At 41.4% G+C, this 21,640-nt stretch overlaps 1 protein-coding gene across 8 annotated transcripts in view; it reads right to left on the minus strand.

Annotated features, from left to right (window-relative positions):
• The window catches only part of OSGEPL1 (O-sialoglycoprotein endopeptidase like 1), a 1,349,050-nt gene that overhangs the window by 454,294 nt on the left and 873,116 nt on the right, over positions 1-21,640 (minus strand). For 7 of the 8 annotated variants that reach the window (XM_075317748.1, XM_075317740.1, XM_075317741.1 and 4 more), the window contains one exon: positions 2,142-2,257. The exons of the other annotated variant lie outside the window; for it this stretch is intronic. In XM_075317748.1, coding sequence (XP_075173863.1) covers positions 2,142-2,257 — 116 coding nt within the window. The remainder of the gene's footprint in view (positions 1-2,141; positions 2,258-21,640) is intronic. 8 annotated transcript variants of the gene reach the window in all.

Below are 21,640 nucleotides of genomic sequence, written 5' to 3' on the forward strand. Positions count from 1 at the left end.
AGACCCGCTGCCTACATCGTGAATACAGACAGTTCCGGACAAAGTGGGCGACATTGGATATTGATTGTACTTTGCGATGATAAGAAGGCAATATTCTTTGACAGTTATGGATGTTCACCAACAAGTGTTTTATTTCCTGATGAGTTTGTAACCTTCTTAAATAGAAACAGTGAACTATATTGTTTTCAATCCATTCAGATTCAGGACACATTTAGCAAAGTATGCGGACATTACTGTGTTTACGTTTTGTACCATATAGCACGGGGAGTGTCATTCAATAAAATATTACAATGCTTTAGTAGTGATTTAAAAGAAAATGACAATATGGTGTCTGATTTTGTCGCGTCTCTTTCACCAGAGCATTCGATCAATTCAGGTTGTCTTTATAAGCAGCTTTGTATGCCCCTATGCCAAGTAGTCAGAAGTGATCATTGATCATGTCTTAATAAACCCATTTAATCAAACAGATGTATCTCATCTGGCTAGGACCAGCTTTGAATGCTAGAGTCTCATTGTATTAGTAAGGGTGTGTGAAGTATTTGATCTATGCATTGAAGGGTAGTTGTAAATGATGGTTTTGATCAGATAGGAGGGCCTCTTTGATGAGGGGCTAGAGTCTCATTGTATTAGTAAGGGTGTGTGAAGCATTTGATCTCTACATTGAAGGGTAATTGTAATACTGGTTTTGATCAGATATGAGACCCTCTTTGTATCTATATGTACAGTTTCACACACGCATTGTAATGGTAAGAAACATGTCCTGTTGATAAGTCTGTGGGAAGCATTTGATCTCTGCATTGAAGGGTGATTGTAATACTGGTTTTGATCAGATAGGAGACCCTCTTTGTATCTATATGTACAGCTTCACACACGCATTGTAATGGTAAGAAACATGTCCTGTTGATAAGTCTGTGGGAAGCATTTGATCTCTGCATTGAAGGGTAATTGTAAAGATGGTTCTGATCAGGTAGGAGGGCCTCTTTGTATCTATACATACAGCTTGAAACACTCATTGTAATGGTAAGAAACTGGTCCTCTTGGTAAGGCTGTAATGTGCAACTGAATGTAATTAAATTCTGAGCAATAAACTTTTTAAATTTTGATAGTGTGTCTGTCTTTCATTTTATACAAACAGTATAAAACACAATCTGTCTTTCATTTTTATACAAACAGTATAAAACACAAACTTTCTACATGGGTGCTATAAGAAGTGCTTTACAGCATAAGACGCGTAATAGTATAATTGGCCATATACATAATATGCCCAACCATATTACACTATCAGAATGAATTCTGTATCAAACGCCTATAAAATAAATTTGGCCATATACATAATATGCCCAATCAAATTACACTAGCAGAATGAATTCTGCAACAAAACCACACTGAATAAAATGGTATGATTCCAAACAATTACACTAAATCAGATTTCTCATAATCAGTGAATAAAATAGTGGGATCCTAAGCATTTACACTATCAGGATTGCACTATCAAATCCCTAATCAAAAGCCTAATCAAAAGCCTATAAAATATAGGACCTGTGTAGTTGCACTATCAAATCCCTAATCAAAAGCCTAATCAAAAGCCTATAAAATATAGGGCCTGTCAGGAGAGGGGAGGGGGTGTGTTTAATACACTTTGATAGGGTTTGATAGGGGCGGGGCACCTGTCAGATTTGACGAGACATATGGCCCCCTTACTACTTTTGTTTTTATCAGTTACCTGGTTTCACTGGACATTTCAAGTAGAAAATTATTGAATGATTTATTTTATATAATGTCGTGTATGCTTATTGTAAGTAATAGTTTTGTCCTTTTTGCAATGGGTTTCTTATGGCATAGTCTTAAGAGTAAGTAGGCAGCCTTGTTAGGCTCTATTACATGGCAAGGCTGCGCGCTATGGTTAGGTGACCCTACTTCCACAGCAACCCATAGGCACCCAACAACTGTGTGCTACTACAGAGCAGTGTGGGAAGGATTTAAAGAAATGCAAAATAAAATAAACCACTTGGAAGGAGAAAAACATTTTTAATAGCACTGTATGCAAAATTACATTATTCATGTATGAAAATCAACTATTCTTTTATGCAATACTTGTTTGCGCTTTTAAGGAAAGAAGATAGAATAATGCAGATATTTACCTTCATCCTTGCAGATATATGATAACACCAAGTTTGCTTCATTATTGCCCTGATACAAAACGTCATAATTTTTCAGAACATCTTGGAGATGAAAGTCTTCATAAAATAAAGTATCTCTACAATAGTAGAAAAAGTAAGATGCAATATAAAATCTTTATATTGTGTTTTGAGGATTCCTACTTTCTTTTATAATTGCATCTAATCCATTCATATTTGACTAAGATGTTCTATATCTAGGCTAACTGAGCCAGGTAAATTGTAATAATTAATAGCTGTATTAATCTAGATTGTAAAATCTGATAACATCAATTACAGTGTTATATTATCTATTCACACTCTATTTTTAATGTGAAGTTGTAGTCTGATTGGAGAAATTTCACTAATTTTTGCCTTAAAAACTGTACATTTTTGCAGATAGAAAAATTGTTTCCGAAGAAGTCAAATAGTTAATGCGAAGACCACTGTATAAAACCTAGTTTCTTTATTGAAACATAGTTAAAAGCAGCATGGTTGGCATGTGAAAGTCATCGCTGATGCAGTTCCAGCACTTCGCTGGCCTAAGATGGCTTTCACATGCCGACCAAGCTGGTTTTAACTATTTTCCAGTAAAGAAACAAGATTTTATACAGTGGTCTTTGCATTAAGAATTTGGATTCTTTGGAAACAATTTTTGTATGTTATACTGCATGGGTCAGCAGGTGTTCATGAGGACTACGATCTATGTATGGAATGGTACTTTATAACATAAAAATGTGGTCAGTCTTTTTTCTACTATTTTCCTGCACAGTGGAGGAAATAAGTATTTGATCCCTTGCTGATTTTGTAAGTTTGCCCACTGATAATGACATGAACAGTCTATAATTTTAAGAGTAGATTAAATTTAACAGTGGGAGATAGAATATCCAAAATAAAAACCAGAAAATCCCATTGTATAAATTATATAAATGTATTTGCTTTTTGCAGAGAGAAATGAGTGTTTGATCCCTCTAGCAAACAAGACTTAATACTTGGTGACACAACCCTTTTTGGCAAGCACAGCAGTCAGAGTTTTTTTTGCAGTTGATGATGAGGCTTGTGCACATGTCAGGAGGAATTTTGGTCAACTCCTCTTTGTAGATCATCTCTAAATCATTAAGATTCTGAGTTTGTCACTTGGCAACCTGGAGCTTCAGCTCCCTCCATAAGTTTTCTATGCGATTAAGGTCTGGAGATTGGCTAGGCTCCAAGACCTTGATGTGCTTCTTTTTGAGCTACTCCCTTGTTGCCTTGGCTGTATGTTTTTTGTCATTGTCATGCTGGAAGACCCAGCCACAACCCATTTTAATGTCCTGTCGGAGCGAAGGAGAATGTCACTTAGGATTTTACGTTACATGGCTTTATCCATTGTTCCATTGATGCGGTGAAGTAGTCCTGTGAGCTTAGCAGAGAAACACCCCCAAGACAATGTTTCTAGCTCCATGCTTGACAGTGGGGATCATGTTCTTTGGGTTATAGGCAGCATTTCTCTTCTTCCAAATACGACAAGTTGAGTTAATGCCAAAGAGCTTAATTTTTGTCTAATCTGACCACTACACCTTCTCCCAATCACTCTCAGAATCATCCAGGTGTTCATTGGCAAACTTCAGATGGGCATGTACATGGCCTTCTTGAGTAGTGGGACTTTGCAGGCACTGCAGGATTTTAATTCATTATGGCGTAATGTGTTACCAATGTTTTTCTTGGTGACAGTGGTCCCAGTTACCTTGAGATCCCTAACAAGTTCCCTTGTGTAGTTTGAGGATGATCTCTCACCTTCCTCATGATCCTGGATACCCCACATGGTGAGATTTTGCATGGAGCCCCAGATCGATGCCGATTGACACTCATTTTGTATTTTTTTCCATTTTCTTACTATTGCACCAACAGTTGTGTCCTTCTCACCCAGCGTCGTCTTATTGGTTTTGCAGCCCATTCTAGCCTTATGCAGATCTATGATCTTTGTCGCTGATATCCTTAGAAAGCTCTTTGGTCTTGCCCATGTTGTAGAGGTTAGAGTCTGACTACTTAATTGAGTCTGTGGACAGGAGTCTTTTATACAGGTGACAATTTAAGGCAACTGTCTTTGACCCCTTCACCCCCAGGCAATTTTCTGTGGTTTTTTTTTGCTCCCCTTCTTTCGAGAGCCGTAACTTTTTTATTTTTCTGTCAATCTTGCCATATAAGGGCTTATTTTTTGTGGGACGGGCTGCACTTTTAAATTAAACCATGAGTTTTACCAAATAGTGTACTGGAAAACAGCAAAGAAAATTCAAGTGCGGAAATACTGCAAAAAAAAAGTGTGATCACACAATAGTTTTTGAGATATTTTATTCACCATGTTTACTATATGATGAAACTGATGTGTTGGTGTGATGTCTCAGATCGATACGACACCAAACATGTATAGGTTTACTTTTATCTAAACTTCCAAAAAATCAAATAACCCAAAATATCATAAACAATTAATTTTTATTGAACACACATACATATAACATAAAATCAGATCAAAAGATGGATAATGATAAAATTCCTGGGCATAATGAAATAGTATACAGAATATACATGCAAATTCAAAAATTGACTATCACAATGTTAATAATTAAATAATTGGTCTCCTGATTAATAAAAGTATTCAAACCCCAATTTGTTTATTTTATTATAATGCTCTCACAAACTATGAAAAATATGACAAAGTGCCAGTGCATTAATATTAAATAATAATTATTATTAAATTAAATAAATTAAATTAGTGCCTAATTATATATTAAACAATGGGGGGGTTGAATAACCTAAAGAATGATAAATAGCATCATTAAAGGTCAGAATTATGTCATATAAAATTGTTATTGAATAGTTAAGACTCCTGAATAGTATCTGTATTGGGCTCACAAGAAGGTTATACTAAAGTGTCAGTGCCTCAATTTAAACTAAAATATTTAATAAATTAAGAGACCACAACTTTATACAGAAAAACAGGGGTTCATTGGTTACAACCTAAACTAACAATGAATTGCACAATTTAAATGTAGATGTAAAACTATTTGCAGATCTGCTTTCACACTACGTTTTTTTTTAACATGGGTCCTGAACATTTTTTTTGCTGCAAAAGCTGATCCTGTTTTTCCAAAGAAAAACGCATGCAAACGCAAGTGTTATTTTACAGGATCCTGTCACTTGAAATTATGGGCGGGTATTGGAGTCATGTGATCGGGAGTCAGTGGAACTGAACGTGATACACTGGAAATTCAGATGGAAGAGAGTGAGAGAAAAAGAGAGAGAGAGAAAGAGAAAAAAAAGAGAGAAAAAGAGAGAAAAAGAGACAGAGAAAAAGAGAAAAAGAGAGTGAAAGAGAGAGAAAAAGAAAGAAAGAGAGACACTACCGCCCCCATCATCACTGCACAAATGTAGGCACTACCATCCCCATCATCACCGTACACACACAGGCACTACCACCTCCATCACCACTGCACACGCCAGCACTACCGCCCCCATCATAATTGCACACACCGGCACTACCGCACCCATCATCACCGCACACACGCAGGCACTACCGCCCCCATCACCACCGTACACACCGGCACTACTGCCCCATCATCACCGCAGACACCGGCACTACCACACCCATCATCACCGCACACACTGGCACTACTGCACCCATCACCGTACACACACCGGCACTACCTGAGTGACGTCACCACTGACAGCCCGACTCACTTCAGTTTCTGCGTGGAGCTCACAGACAGCAGTCGTGTTCTACGGCCGCTCCTGTTAGCCTCATGTAGCAGAGCTGGAAGCGTCGTGGGACCTCGTGTGAATTACGTCGGACCTGGAAGGGTATTTGAGGATTTTAATAAAGTGGTGAAAGAGGGTGTTTTTTTGTCTTTTATTTCAAATAAAGGATTTTTTCGGGTGTATGTGTTTATTTACTTTCACTTACAGTTTAATCATGGAAGGTGTCTCATAGACGCTTGTCATGATTAACCTAGGACATAGTGACAGCTACGGGCTGCTATTAACTCCTTATTACTCTGATTGCCACCGCACTAGGGCAATTGATGAGCCGAATAGAGTCCTGGGACTGTCGCATGTAATGGATGTGGCAATGTTGGGCAGCAGCTGGCTGATATTTTTAGGCTGGGGGGTTCACCAAAACGTGAGGCTCCCCATCCTGAGGATACCAGCCTTCAGCCGTGTGGCTTTATCTTGGCTGGTATCAAAGTGGGGGGGACCGCATGCCATTTTTTTTTAATTTATTTTACTACAGGATATAGACACGCCCACGGGTGGCTGTGATTGGTTGCAGTGAGACAGCTGTCACTCAGAATGGGGGCGTGTCTGACTGCAGCCAATAATAGGTGCCGGTGGGCAGGGGAAGCAGGGAATACGAAATGGAATAATGAGCGGCCGGCAATTTCAAAAGAGGAGAAGCCGCCAGAGCAGTGTGACAGTCCTGCAGCGCCACGCCTGTGATCGGTCAGTGATCGGTGAGTATAAGAGAGGGGAGGAGAGGGAGAGACCAACAGAAAGAGAGATAGAGACCGAGAGAGAGACTGTGATCACGCCAGACAGGATCCTGTCTATCAGCATGCCAGCATTCACATGCGTTTGCGTGCAGTATAGTCAGGATCCAGTGATAAACAGCATTTGGACGCAGCTCAAAAACGCTACAAGTAGCATTTTTGAAAACTGTTAAAATACTGCAACTCGCTGGATCCTCACTAAACTGCACGCAAACGCATGTCAGCGCATGTTGACGCATGTCCATTGCAAATGCATTGAAATTAAAACGTATTTGCACTGGATCCGCTTTTGCAGCAAAAAAACGTTCAGGACGCATGTTTAAAAAAAGTAGTGTGAAAGCAGCCTAAGGTGCATGTGCATGATTCCGCCTTAATGGGTTAACCCCTTAACGACCACGGGCAGTAAAATTACGTTCTAGCGGTCATAACCTTACTGCCCGCGGTCTGCTGGCAGCAGCATGCTGTGATCGGCACACATCTCAGCTGATTTTCACAGCTGAGATGTGTGCCTGCTAGGCACGAGCAGATTCGTTATCTGCTCGTGCCGTTTAACCCCTTATATGGCGCTGTAAATATGTGACAGCGCCATTATAAGCGCGATCGCGGTAAACTTTTACTTACCGCCCGATACCGGAAGTCACGTGACTAAACTGCACGCAAACGCATGTCAGCGCATGTTGACGCATGTCCATTGCAAATGCATTGAAATTAAAAAGTATTTGCACTGGATCCGCTTTTGCAGCAAAAAAACGTTCAGGACGCATGTTTAAAAAAAGTAGTGTGAAAGCAGCCTAAGGTGCATGTGCATGATTCCGCCTTAATGGGTTAACCCCTTAACGACCACGGGCAGTAAAATTACGTTCTAGCGGTCATAACCTTACTGCCCGCGGTCTGCTGGCAGCAGCATGCTGTGATCGGCACACATCTCAGCTGATTTTCACAGCTGAGATGTGTGCCTGCTAGGCACGAGCAGATTCGTTATCTGCTCGTGCCGTTTAACCCCTTATATGGCGCTGTAAATATGTGACAGCGCCATTATAAGCGCGATCGCGGTAAACTTTTACTTACCGCCCGATACCGGAAGTCACGTGACGCGATCACGTGACTTCCGATAGTTGTCATGGTAGCACAGGGTCATGTGATGACTCCTGTACTACACATGACTTGCTTTCACTTTCGCTGTGCCCGCTGCACAGTGAAAAAGACAGTGAGTGTATCTGCTGTTTACAGCTGTATAGCTGTGATCAGCAGATAGTGCAGTGCGATCGGACTGCTGATCGCAATAGCCCCCTAGGGGGACTAGTAAAATAAAAAAAAAAAGTTAAAAAAAAGTTTTAAAAAATTAAAAAAAAAACAAAAAACCTAAAAGTTAAAATCACCCCCCATTCGCCCATTGAAAATTAAAGGGTTAAAAAAATAAAAAATATACACACATTTGGTATCGCCGCGTTCAGAAACGCCCGATCTATCAAAATATAAAATCAATTAATCTGATCAGTATACGGCGTACTGGCAAAAAAATTCCAAATACCAAAATGTCGTTTTTTTGTCGCCACAACTTTTGCGCAAAATGCAATAAAAGGCGATCAAAACGGCGCATCTGCGCAAAAATGGTACCGTCAAAAATGTCAGCTCGAGACGCAAAAAATAAGCAGTCACTGAGCCATAGATCCCGAAAAATGAGAAGACTACGGGTCACGGAATATGGCGTAAAACGTGCGCCACTTTTTTCGGACAAACTTCCGTTTTTTTTTTAACCCCTTATATAAAGGTAAACCTATACATGTTTGGTGTCTACGAACTCGCACTGACCTGAGGCATCACACCCACACATCAGTTTTACCATATAGTGAACACAGTGAATAAAATATCTCAAAAACCATAGTGATATCGCACTTTTTTTGCAAGTTTTCTGCATTTGGAATTTTTTTGCCGTTTTCCAGTACACTATATGGTAAAACTGATGGTTTCATTTAAAAGTACAGCTCGTTCTGCAAAAAATGAGCCCTCACATGACCATATTGACTGAAAAATAAAAAAGTTACGTCTCTCAGAAAGAGAATGGCGAAAAAAAAAAACGGAAAGCGAAAAATCGGCCGGTCATGAAGGGGTTAAAGCCCCTTGTAGTAAATCCTCTAAGCATATACAATCATCCCCTATGTGTGTAACACTGTAGACAAATTCCCAAATAAAGTGGCTTGATTAGAATAGCAGCGGGTTAAACAAGGTGAATCTCACCATACAGTCATGGTAATACCTTAACAAAGTAAATAATCAAGGTCTTACATGAATGCAACAGGACCCCCTTAACGATCGTTTTGTCTGCCTTCCTCAGAAGGGGTGAAGTATGACAGGACGCACGCTCTATTTAAGGACCAGCTGTCCTATGACAAGGCCGGTCACTAATTGCGGCGGCTGTGTAGCGCTTTCCATGGCATGCCAGTGAGCTCAGAGCAGCTGACTCTGCGTCCCGCAGCTGATGGATACGCTCCCTGGTAACTAAGGGAACGCATCCAGGAGCCATGTGAGGACGTCTCACCTTGATACCCGAAGTCACCGCTGCCGAAGGAAATTCTTATACTTAGTAGGTAACAACCGTAATAATATGGATTCAATCCTAAAATTACAAAATGTCATTAGGCAAGCAAAAAAAGGGAGATTTTAAAGTACATAATACATGTTAATAAATGGATTTATTTAGATTGTGCAATAGATCATCCCAGTGAATAAAATAAATATAATGTGATGAAAAATATTGAAAAAATAATGTGACTAACATTACTAATGGGTTCCTCATAAGTGAATATCCTAGATATAATTAATGTTGCTTATATAAGTGTGTACATAAACAATATATGTAAATGGAAACTACATCAGTAAAAGTGCAAAATGTGAAATAAATCTATTAATAAATAATTAAAGCAACCATAACCATGCAAGTCAAACTAACGTTTATACTTACCCCTCCAATTGACTCAAATGCATAGATTCTACAAAAACAAAAATAAAAACAAAAAACAAACACCTAACCTAACAAAATAATATATATCTCAATCCCATCAAGATTCAGGAAACCAACTATAATTGCACAAACCCAACATTAAATAAATAGCAATATAAATAATCCCAATATAATTTTAATTTTCAGAATTCCAAATGCCGCTCTTCAATCTATGAATTTCTCTTCAATTATTTCTTTTATGTTGTATTATCCAACTATGACTCACTAAAAAATGAAATAAATAATTAAAAACAATAATCACCACAATATAGAAAAATAAAATAAAAAAAAAAAAATGAACAATGAAAAATGAATCAAGAAATTATTATTCCACTGCATTTTATAGAAAGGGCGCATAACTTAAGGCTATGTGCACACAGTGCATTTTTCGCGGCATTTTTGTTCGTTTTTCGGGTGCGTTTTTGGCCTCAAAACTGCATGACTTTGCTTCCCCAGCAAAGTCTATGAGTTTTCATTTTTGCTGTCCGCACACAACTTTTTTTTTAAGCTGCGTTTTTGAGCTTAAAAAAAAAAAATGGACATGTCAATTCTTTCCTGCGTTTTTCTGTGTTTTCCCTCCATTCAATGCATTGGAAAAACACAGAAAAACGCATTGATCAAAAACGCAGCAAAACGCAGCCAAAAACGCACCAAATCGCGGTAAAAATGCATGCGTTTTTGCCGCGTTTTTTCGACGTGGGTACGTTTTTAGCAGCCAAAAACGCACAAAAACGCAGCGTCAAAAAAACGCAGCGTGTGCACATACCCTAAAACTTCATTCAGACCTTTAGGGCGTACCGTATCTATTTTCCAAATCCAAAAGGCCTCGCGCTGAGCCAATAATTTCTTGAGTTTCCTAGATGTGAGTCCTATATAAATTAAATTGCATGGACATGTTGCAAAATATACAACACCTTCAGTATTACATGTAATGTGTTGTGTAATACGAAATTCTCTTTCTCCATTGCTAGATTGAAACGTTTCTGCTCTTTTCATATTGGGACATGCAAGGCATTGTCCACAGGTGTAAAAACCCCACATAGGACCTCTAGTACTGAAGGGATTCTGGTTCTCCTTTTCTTGATAATAACTATAGACCAAAATATCCCTCAAATTTTTGGCTCGTCTGAAGGTAATTGATGGTTCTTCTGGAATGCATGTTTTTAATACTTCATCCTGACTCAATAGGGGCCAATATCTCTTCAAGACCTCCTTCATTCGCCACCAGTCATCATTCTACTGTGAGATAAATCTGACTTGTTGTATCGAGTCATTGTTCTTTCTTATTTTCAAAAGATCCGATCTCTTAGCCTGTGATGCCCTTTGAAAACTTTCCTAATTACTCGCATACCGTAACCTCTTTCCCGAAATCTCCTAGAGAGTTCTCGTGATTGCTGAAAAAACAATTCATCCTCAGAACAGTTTCTTCGGATTCTAAGGAATTGCCCATAAGGAATATTTTTTTTTAGTGATCGGGGATGGGCCGATGAGAAATGTAGCAATGAATTTACTGCAGTGTTCTTACGAAAATTCATGGTGTGAATATAACCATCTTTACCTTTCTAGATCTGTAAGGGGTGCTTCACACACACTGCCGAGATCGCTGCTGAGTCACGCTTTTTGTGACGCAGCAGTGACCTCATTAGCGATCTCGCTGTGTGTGACACTGAGCAGCGATCTGGCCCCTGCTGCGAGATCGCTGCTCGTTACACACAGCCCTGGTTCGTTTTCTTCAAAGGCGCTCTCCCGCTGTGACACACAGATCGCTGTGTGTGACAGCGAGAGAGCGACAAATGAAGCAAGCAGGGAGCAGGAGCCGGCGTCTGACAGCTGAGGTAAGCTTGTAACCAAGATAAACATCGGGTAACCAAGGTGGTTACCCGATATTTACCTTAGTTACCAGCCTCTGCAGCTCTCACGCTGCCTGTGCTGCTGGCTCCGGCTCTCTGCACATGTAGCTGCATTACACATCGGGTTAATTAACCCGATGTGTACAGCAGCTAGGAGAGCAAGGAGCCAGCGCTCAGTGTGCGCGGCTCCCTGCTCCCTACACACACAGCTAAGCGGTGTGCGCTGGTAACTAATGTAAACATCGGGTAACCATACCCGATGTTTACCTTAGTTACCAGTCTCCGCAGCTTCCAGACGGCGGCTCCGTGCAAGCGCAGCGTCGCTTGCACGTCGCTGCTGGCTGGGGGCTGTTCACTGGTCGCTGGTGAGATCTGCCTGTTTGACAGCTCACCAGCGACCATGTAGCGATGCAGCAGCGATCCTGACCAGGTCAGATCGCTGGTCGGATCGCTGCTGCATCGCTAAGTGTGAAGGTACCCTAAGTTCAAAACTTCAATTTTCTCTTGACTTTGTTTACTGGTTAACTTAATATTGTGGTCATTCAAATTGAGGGTTAAAATAAATTGGTCTAGATCTTCCTTACAATCCTGCCAAATCAAAAAGATCTCATCAATGAATCTTGCCCATATCAATAATTTGTCAACAGTTTTGATGGTGTCATTAAGGAGGGATTCCCTTTCCCACAGCCCCAGGAACAGATTGGCATAGGAGGGTGCAAATGCTGCTCCCATGGCTGTTCCCTGGAGCTTTAGGAAAAAGGACTCCCCAAACAAAAAGAAATTATGCGTTAATGCATACTCTAATATTTTAGCAAGAATTCATTGAGATTATTATCCAGATTCCCCATGGATAAATAATACTGGATCGCCCGGATTCCATCACAATGCTTGATTGATGTGTATAAAGCTTCCACATCAAGAGTTACCATCCACATATCTTTTTCCAGATGAATACCTTCAATTCTCCGTAAAAAATCAGTTGAATCTTTGATAAATGAAGGTACATCACACACTAGAGGTTTTAAATGGGAATCCAGAAATTGGCTCACATAAACTACCATTACTGGAAACGATGGAACGACCGGGCGGAGATAATCTGTTCTTGTTTACCTTTGGAAGTAAATAAAAACACAGAATCCATGGACTTTCCACCGTCAAGAATTCCTTTTGTTCTTTCGTAATAATACCATGCTTCAATGCATTTTCTATTATCATCTGTAGTGACAAAGAGAATGAACGCAAAGGGTTAAACGTCAATTTCCTAAATCAGTTCCTTTCAGCTATCTCAGGGCTTCTTAAACATACATCTAAAGGCCCCTTTACACACTGAGACTTTCTAGCGATCCCACCAGCGATCCCAACCTGGCCGGGATTGCTACAAAGTCTCTGGTGAGCTGTCAAACAGGCAGACCTGGCCAACGACGCAACAGCGATCCGGACCTGCAGAACGACCTAGCTAGTCATTGGGGACGTTGTCAGACCTAAAACACACATCCGTGAAAACCACCGTGAAAACTGTCGGCAGACAGCAGACAGAGTAGCGCGATGAGAATGAACTCGGGTGAACTTCACCCGACTTCATTGTCATGCCGCGGCTCTGTCTGTGTGCCATGTACTGATTAGCGGGTCACCTGTGAAGGATTCACCGGTGACTGCTAATCCCCCGAGTGACTGAAGTGTCCCCCCCTCTCTCATACTCACCGATCCCCGATCACCGGCGCTGCACGGCGTTCACACTGCTCCGGCGGCTTTTTCTAATTTGAAAAAGCCGGCCGCTCATTACACAATCTCATATTCCCTGCTTTCCCCGCCCACCAGCACCTATGATTGGTTTCAGTGAGACACGCCCCCACGCTGAGTGACAGGTGTCTCACTGCACCCAATCACAGCAGCCGGTGGGCGTGTCACTATGGAGTATAGAAATAAATAATTTAAAAAAACGGCGTGCGGTTCCCCCCAAATTTAATAACAGCCAGATAAAGCCATATGGCTGAAGGCTGGTATTCTCAGGATGGGGAGCCCCACGTTATGGGGAGCCCCCCAGCCTAACAATATCAGTCAGCAGCCGCCCAGAATGGCCGCATACATTAGATGCGACTGTTCTGAGACAGTACCCGGCTCTTCCCGATTTGCCCTGGTGCGTTAGCAAATCGGGGTAATAAAAAGTTATTGGCAGCCCATAGCTGACCGGAGCAGCAGAAGAAACCGCCGCTCCTGTCACCTCCACGCAGCAAATGAAGAGAGCCGCGTGATCGGCTGAGCTGTCACTGAGGTTACCTGGATCCAGCGGAGGATGCAGCGGTGGCCGCGAGTAACCTCAGTGACAGCTCAGCTGATCGCGATACTAACCTCAGTTGCTGCGTGGAGCTGACCGGAGCGGCGGTGAGTATCGTGATCAGCTGAGCTGTCACTGAGGTTACTCGCGGCCACCGCTACATCCACCGCTGGATCCAGGTAACCTCAGTGACAGCTCAGCTGGTCACGCAGCTCTCTTCATTTGCTGCGTGGAGGTAACAGGAGCGGCGGTTTCTTCTGCTGCTCCGGTCACCTTCATGCAGCACAGCTGGAAGCGACGCTGGACCATCCTGGATTCCGCCGGACATGGAGGGATTTTTGGGGCTGATTAAAGTGGTGAACCAGGGGATGTGTTTGTGTTTTTTATTTCTAATAAAGGATTTTTCAGTTGTGTGTGTTTATTTACTGTAATTTACAGATTAATCATGGAAGGTATCTCGGGGAGACGCCTGACATGATTAATCTAGGACTTATTGGCAGCTATGGGCTGCCAATAACTCCTTATTACCCCGATTTGCCAACGCACCAGGGCAAATCGGGAAGAGCCGGGTACTGTCCCAGAACAGTCGCATCTAATGTATGCGGCCATTCTGGGCGGCTGCTGACTGATATTGTTAGGCTGGGGGGCTCCCCATAATGTGGGGCTCCCCATCCTGAGAATACCAGCCTTCAGCCGTATGGCTTTATCTGGCTGGTATTAAATTTGGGGGGAACCGCACGCCGTTTTTTTTAATTATTTATTTATTTCTATACTCCATAGTGACACGCCCACCGGCTGCTGTGATTGGGTGCAGTGAGACACCTGTCACTCAGCGTGGGGGCGTGTCTCACTGCAACCAATCATAGGCGCCGGTGGGCGGGGAAAGCAGGGAATGCGAGATTGTTTAATGAGCGGCCGGCTTTTTCAAATTAGAAAAAGCTGCCGGAGCAGTGTGAACGCCGTGCAGTGCCGGTGATCGGGGATCGGTGAGTATGAGAGAGGGGGGGTCACTTCAGTCACTCGGGGGATTAGCGGTCACCGGTGAATCCTTCACAGGTGACCGCTAATCAGTACACGGCACACAAACAGAGCCGCGGCATGACAATGAAGTCGGGTGAAGTTCACCCAAGTTCATTCTCATCCCGCTATACTCTGTCTTCCGACATGTAACAACGACATTTTGCATCACACACGGACATTTCTTGGAAGATCAAATAACACGCACGTGTGCCTTTAAATATAAAAAAACATATGTGCACGTTTGGTCGTATCTCCGGTATGTACAGAAACGGACCAAACACGCACGTTTTAAACGGATGTGTGTTGCAGGTAAAGCAGCTTTTTGAAAGGGAAGTTGCTAACGAAGTCGCTGTAAAGTCCCTTTTACACACTGAGACTTTGCTGCACAGCGGGAAACAAAGGACCAAGGAATGGTCCTGAACGATTTGTAGCGATCAGCAACTTCACAGCAGGGGCCAGGTCGCTGATGTGTTTCACACACTGCAATGTTGCTGGGGAGGTCGCTATAACGTCACAAAACCAGTGACGTTACAGCAATGTCGTTTGCGATATTGCAGTGTGTAAAGCCACCTTTACACGGCCATAAGACCACATTGCCTCCTTTGTCCGTAGGTTTTATCACTATTTCTTTCATTCCTCTCAGTTCCTCCAAAGCTATTCTTTGATCCTTTGTTAGATTGTTAGATTGGTGTCTGATGGTTTTCAAAAAAATACTAAAAGGAGAGATGAAAACAAACAGATCAATGTTGGGAAATAGATTGAGTGAAGGAAATTTAGTTTATTTTGGTTTAAACATTTTTATTTCATTACCTTAATTGCAATGTTGTTCTGGGGAATCCTCCAATTCAGTCAAAGTTTGAATTGCTTGTAGTTCTCTGAAATTCCAGTTTACTTCTCCTTGTTGGGGTTTATCAGTTTGTTAAAAGCGAGTTTCCTAGCGAAAAGGTGTAAATCCTTTATATCTATAATATGATCCAAACAACAGGAAGGAGAAAGTCCCAAACTCAAAACATCAAGTTAGCTTTCTGTTAGTACAATGTCCGAGAGATTGATTATCTGTAACCTAGATGTTGTAGTATTGAAGGGAGTTGTTCTCTTATTATCTTGATTGTAAGAACCTTGAAAGGTGCCCTTTCTTTTTCCTCTGCCAGAAGTTCGAGTGTTGTCATTGGTTGCAGTGCTCAAATTGTTCCCATTCGATGAAATAGAGGAATTAGATGGGATCCTATTCAAATTCTTCTTCTGACTAGTTCCACTATACCAATTATAGACCTTTTTGTTCTTATAGTCATTCAGATGCCTTTGAAATTTTCTTGTCTTTAAATCCTGGACTTCTTTTTCCCAGGAAGGGAATAAACTATCAATATCTGACATCATTTTTTCAAATTTTTCCACAGTAACCATTTCCTTCAATTTCTTTTGATTTTCTATGATCTCTTTTTCAAAAATATCAAGTTGCTTTCCATTGTATTCAATTAATAATGCAATAAGAGGTAAGGAACATTGCTTAAATACTTCCTCCCTTCTAGTATGGAAGCTTTCCACCTCTATTGGAAATGACGGTATGATCCGAACGCTAAATGGCGCTGGTCACAAACGGGGGTAGGACGCGAAAATTACGCCCTTCCTTTCTAACAACCGTCCGACGGACCGACAGAGCACGTGACGCGCTCTCTAGCGCCCCTCTTATAGTCAGGCCAATTATGGAATTGCCCGACAATAAGCAAGGAGGCCGCTATTCTACTATGCCGATGACTGAAGGGCTCCTGGTGAAAGTAAGGTATATATTCCTCCGACCTCAGGAGACGGAAATATATCTAAACCTCCCCAAATCTCACCGGCCGCCCTACAATGATCCTTGGCATAAACTCGCTGCCACCAACCGATTTGTGGTAACTATTCGCCGAGCACACAGACGTGGGATTCAAGATTGAGATAACAGAACAGCCCAAGATTAATTATATATTTTAATCGACATAAGCCTCACTAGAAACTACAATATATACAATATGGAATCTACAGAATATATACATATATAGGTCAGAGTACATTTACAAATAAAGCATAGTTTACAAACAGGCATACAGTTCAAGCAGTTACCTTATGCATCTGGCCACAGGGGGCGCCGTTAGACCAGGGTCCCAGAAACTTCCTCACATGTGTCTGACACATGACCCCCGAGCAAGAACAAACTGAAAATGGCTGCACTGAGGTTATCAACCTGGCTCAATCCCTGTCCCCTCCTACCTTAGTGACCTCAGAGGGAAGCACTGCCACTCCCCTGGCTGGAGTCCAACATAATAACCCAAAAGGGAATATTGGCCATAACTTTGCCTGGGAACGTCGTAGGCGGACACCAATGCTCTCATTTTTTCAGTTATGAATTTACCTTCACAATGATGGCTAGTCTGCTGGTACCCCCCTGCCCAATATCAAGTTTGGGCTACCTATGGAGGTCCCGTGCCTATATAAAATATGTGCTAGAATTGTCCGCATGCTGGGACGCCATATTTCTGCATATTTATAGGAAGCACGGCTCACGAGATATTAACAATTTACTACTGGAACCTCTCTGTCTGGGGCTTCCAGAGCCTGGTAATTAGATAGGAACTTCTGCTACAGTGTCACGGAGGGGGGTCATCCTCTCTGTGTTCCCAAGGCTCACTTAATTTCCATATCATAGACTTTTTCCTTTGTCACACCACTGCTAAATAGACAGGTTCCTCAGATTCATTAGCATTCTGATTGAAGCTTGACAAAATGGCGGCTATAGGAATATGGCTTCATAGCTCAGAATATATCCCTATGTCCTCACAGTGCTTTACACGCAGCTCGTTAAAGCACCCGCCCCCATCGTTTGTGCGTCACGGGCAAATCGCTGCCCGTGGCACACAATATCGCTAGTACCCATCACACACACATATCTTCCTAGCGACGTCGCTGTGGACGGTGAACAGCCTCCTTTCTAAGGGGGCTGTTCGTGCGGCGTCACAGGGACGTCACACGGCAGGCATCCAATAGAAGCGGAGAGGCGGAGAGCAGCCGCATAAAAGACACGCCCACCTCGTTGGCGGAGGACGCAGGTACGGTGTTGTTCATCGTTCCTGGGGTGTCATGCATAGCGATGTGTGCTGCCTCAGGAACGACGAACAACCTGCGTCCAAAAGCAGCAACGATATTTTTGAAATACACGGCGTGTCAACAATCAACGATTTGGTAAGTATTTTCCATCGTCAGTGATTTCTCGTACGTGTAACAGGCAATGACGTCGCTAACGAGGCCGGATGTGTGTCACCATTTCCGTGACCCCAACGGTTCGAATGAAGGAGATCTTGAAGTGATATTGGCCCCTATTGAGTAAGGATAAAGTATTAAAAACATGTATTCCAGAAGAACCATCAATTACCTTCAGACGAGCCAAAAATATGAGGGATATTTTGGTCCATAGCTATTATCAAGGAAAGCAGAACTAGAATTCCTTTGGTACTAGAGGTCCTATGTGGAGTTTTTACCCCTGTGGACAATGCTTTGCATGTCCCAATATGACAAGAGAAGAAACGTTTCAATATAGCAATGGAGAAAGAGAATTTCGTATTACACAAGACATTATATGTAATACTGAAGGTGTTGTATATTTTGCAACATATCCATGCAATTTAATTTATATAGGACTCACATCGAGGAAACTCAGAGTACGGACCAGGGAGCACGTCCTTGACATCCTGAATGCTTCTAAAGTGGATGAAGGCACTAAACTAAAGCCAAAACCTTGCCATTTCAAATCGAAACATCAATGTGATGCTACACTACTAAAATTGATGGGAATCGATCGTATTGTTCTTAACCAAAGAGGGGGAAATCTCAAAAAATTATTGGCTCAGCGCAAGGCCTTTTGGATTTGGAAAATAGATACAGTACATCCTAAAGGTCTGAATGAAGTTTTAAGTTATGCGCCCTTTCTATAAAATGCAGTGGAATAATAATTTTCTTGATTAAATGGAGTTGTTCATTGCTTGTTTTTTTTAAAAATATTTTAATACATTTTATTTTTCTGTATTGTCTTGTTTATTGTTTTTAATTATTTATTTCATTTTTTAGTGAGTCATAGTTGGATAATACAACATAAAAGAAATAATTGAAGAGAAATTCATAGATTGAAGAGCGGCATTTAGAATTCTGAAAATTTAAATTATATTGGGATTATTTATATTGCTATTTATTTAATGTTGAGTTTGTGCAATATAGTTGGTCTCCTGAATCTTGATGGGATTGAGATATATATTATTTTGTTAGGTTAGATGTTTGTTTTTTGTTTTTATTTTTGTTTTTATAGAATCTATGCATTTGAGTCAATTGGAGGGGTAAGTATAAACGTTAGTTTGATTTGCACAGTTATGGTTGCTTTAATTACGTATTTATTAATAGATTTATTTCACATTTTGCACTTTTACTGATGTAGTTTCCATTTACATATATTGTTTATGTACACACTTATATAAGCAACATTAATTATATCTAGGATATTCACTTATGAGGAACCCATTAGTAATGTTAGTCACATTATTTTTTCAATATTTTTCATCACATTATTTTATTCACTGGGATGATCTATTACACAATATGAATAAATCCATTTATTAACATGTATTATTATGTACTTTAAAATCTCCCTTTTTTGCTTGCTTAATGACATTTTGGAATTTTAGGAATGAATCCATATTATAACGGTTGTTACCTACTAAGTATGAGAATTTCGGCAGCGGTGACTTCGGGTATCTATGGTGAGGCGTCCTCACGTGGCTCCTGGACGCGTTCCCTTAGTTACCAGGGGACGTATCCATCAGCTGCGGGATGCCGAGTCAGCTGCTCCAAGCTCACCGGCATGCAATGGAAAGCACTACACAGCCGCCGCAATTAGTGACCGGCCTTGTCATAGGACAGCTAGTTCTTAGGGTACCGTCTCACTAAACGACGTACCAGCGATTCCGCCCATGATATGACCTGGTCAGGATCGCTGGTGCGTCGCTACATGGTCGCTGGTGAGCTGTCAATCAGGCAGATCTCACCAGCGACCAGTGACCAGCCCCCAGCCAGCAGCGATGCGTGGAAGCGATGCTGCGCTTGGTAACTAAGGTAAATATCAGGTAACTAAGCAAAATTATTTGCTTGGTTACCTGATATTTACCCTAGTTACCAGCACACACCGCTTAGCGCTGGCTCCCTGCACTCGTAGCCAGGGTACACATCGGGTTACTAAGCAAACCGCTTTGCTTATTTACCTGATGTGTACTCTGGCTATGTGTGCAGGGAGCAGGGAGCCAGCACTGGCAGCCCTAAGAGCGCCGTACACTAGTAACCAAGGTAAATATCGGGTAACCAAGCAAAGCGCTTTGCTTGGTTACCCGATGTGTACCTTGGTTACCAGCGTCCGCAGCTTCCAGACGCCGGCTCCCTGCTCCCTGCACATTCAGATCGTTGCTCTCTCGCTGTCAAACACAGCGATGTGTGCTTCACAGCGGGAGAGCAATGAGCAAAAAATGAACCAGCACTGTGTGTAATGATCAGCGACCTCACAGCAGGGGCCAGGTCGCTGCTTAGTGTCACACACAGCGAGATCGCTGATGAGGTCACTGGTGCGTCACAAAACCTGTGACTCAGCAGCGATCTCGCTAGCGATCTCGCTATGTGAGAAGTACCCCTTAAATAGAGTGTGCGTCCTGCGATACTTCACCCCTTCTGAGGAAGGCAGACGAAATGATCATTAAGGGGGTGCTGTGGCATTCATGTAAGACCTTGGTTATTTACTTTGTTAAGGTATTAGCAATGTTAATGAGATTTACCCTGACTGTATATGGTGACATTCATCTTGTTTAACCTGCTGCTATTCTAATCAAGCCTCTGCACTTTATTTGGCAATTCGCCTACAGTGTTACACACATAGGGGATGATTGTATATGCTTAGAGGATTTACTACAAGGGGATTTAACCCATTAAGGTGAAATCATGCACATGCATCTTAGTTGGTGATATGTGAATAGTTTCACATCTACATTTGAATTGTGCAATTCATTCTGTTAGTTTAGGTTGTAACCAATTAACCCGTTTTCTGTATATATTTGTGGTCTCTTAATTTATTAAATATTTTAGTTTAAATTGAGGCACTGACACTTTAGTATAACCTTCTTGTGAGACCAATACAGATACTATTCAGGAGTCTAACTATTCAATAACAATTTTATATGACATAATTCTGACCTTTAATGATGCTATTTATCGTTTTTTAGGTTATTCAACCCCCCATTGTTTAATATATAATTTGGTGGTCTCTCATTAATTAGGCACCAATTTACTTTATTTAATTCAATAATTAATAATTATTATTTAATATTGCTGCACTGGCACTTAATCATATTTTTCATAGTTTGTGAGACCATTATAATAAAATAAACAAATTGGGGTTTGAATACTTTAATTAATCAGGACACCAATTATTTAATTACTAGATGGTGGCCCGATTCTAACGCATCGGGTATTCTAGAATTTATTGTGTAGTTAATGTATGATTTTTGACTATAATGGAAGGAAGACACAATTTTTTTTTTTTTAAGAAAGATACATTTTATTGTTTAAAAATTGTGAATGTTTAACATGAAGATGTAAATACGCATCCGGGTATAGTCTCCATCCTTGTATGGCCCCCATCCTGGTATGTGGGTGTCTGTGTAGGGCGGTGTTTGTGTTGCACGGTGTGTGTGTATTGCATTGTGTTGCGGTGCGTATGTGGGGCGATGTTTGTGTGTTTTGTGCGGTGTATG

The sequence above is a fragment of the Anomaloglossus baeobatrachus genome, chromosome 7 (genome assembly GCF_048569485.1).
Source record: "Anomaloglossus baeobatrachus isolate aAnoBae1 chromosome 7, aAnoBae1.hap1, whole genome shotgun sequence".
Taxonomy (NCBI): Eukaryota; Metazoa; Chordata; class Amphibia; order Anura; family Aromobatidae; genus Anomaloglossus; species Anomaloglossus baeobatrachus.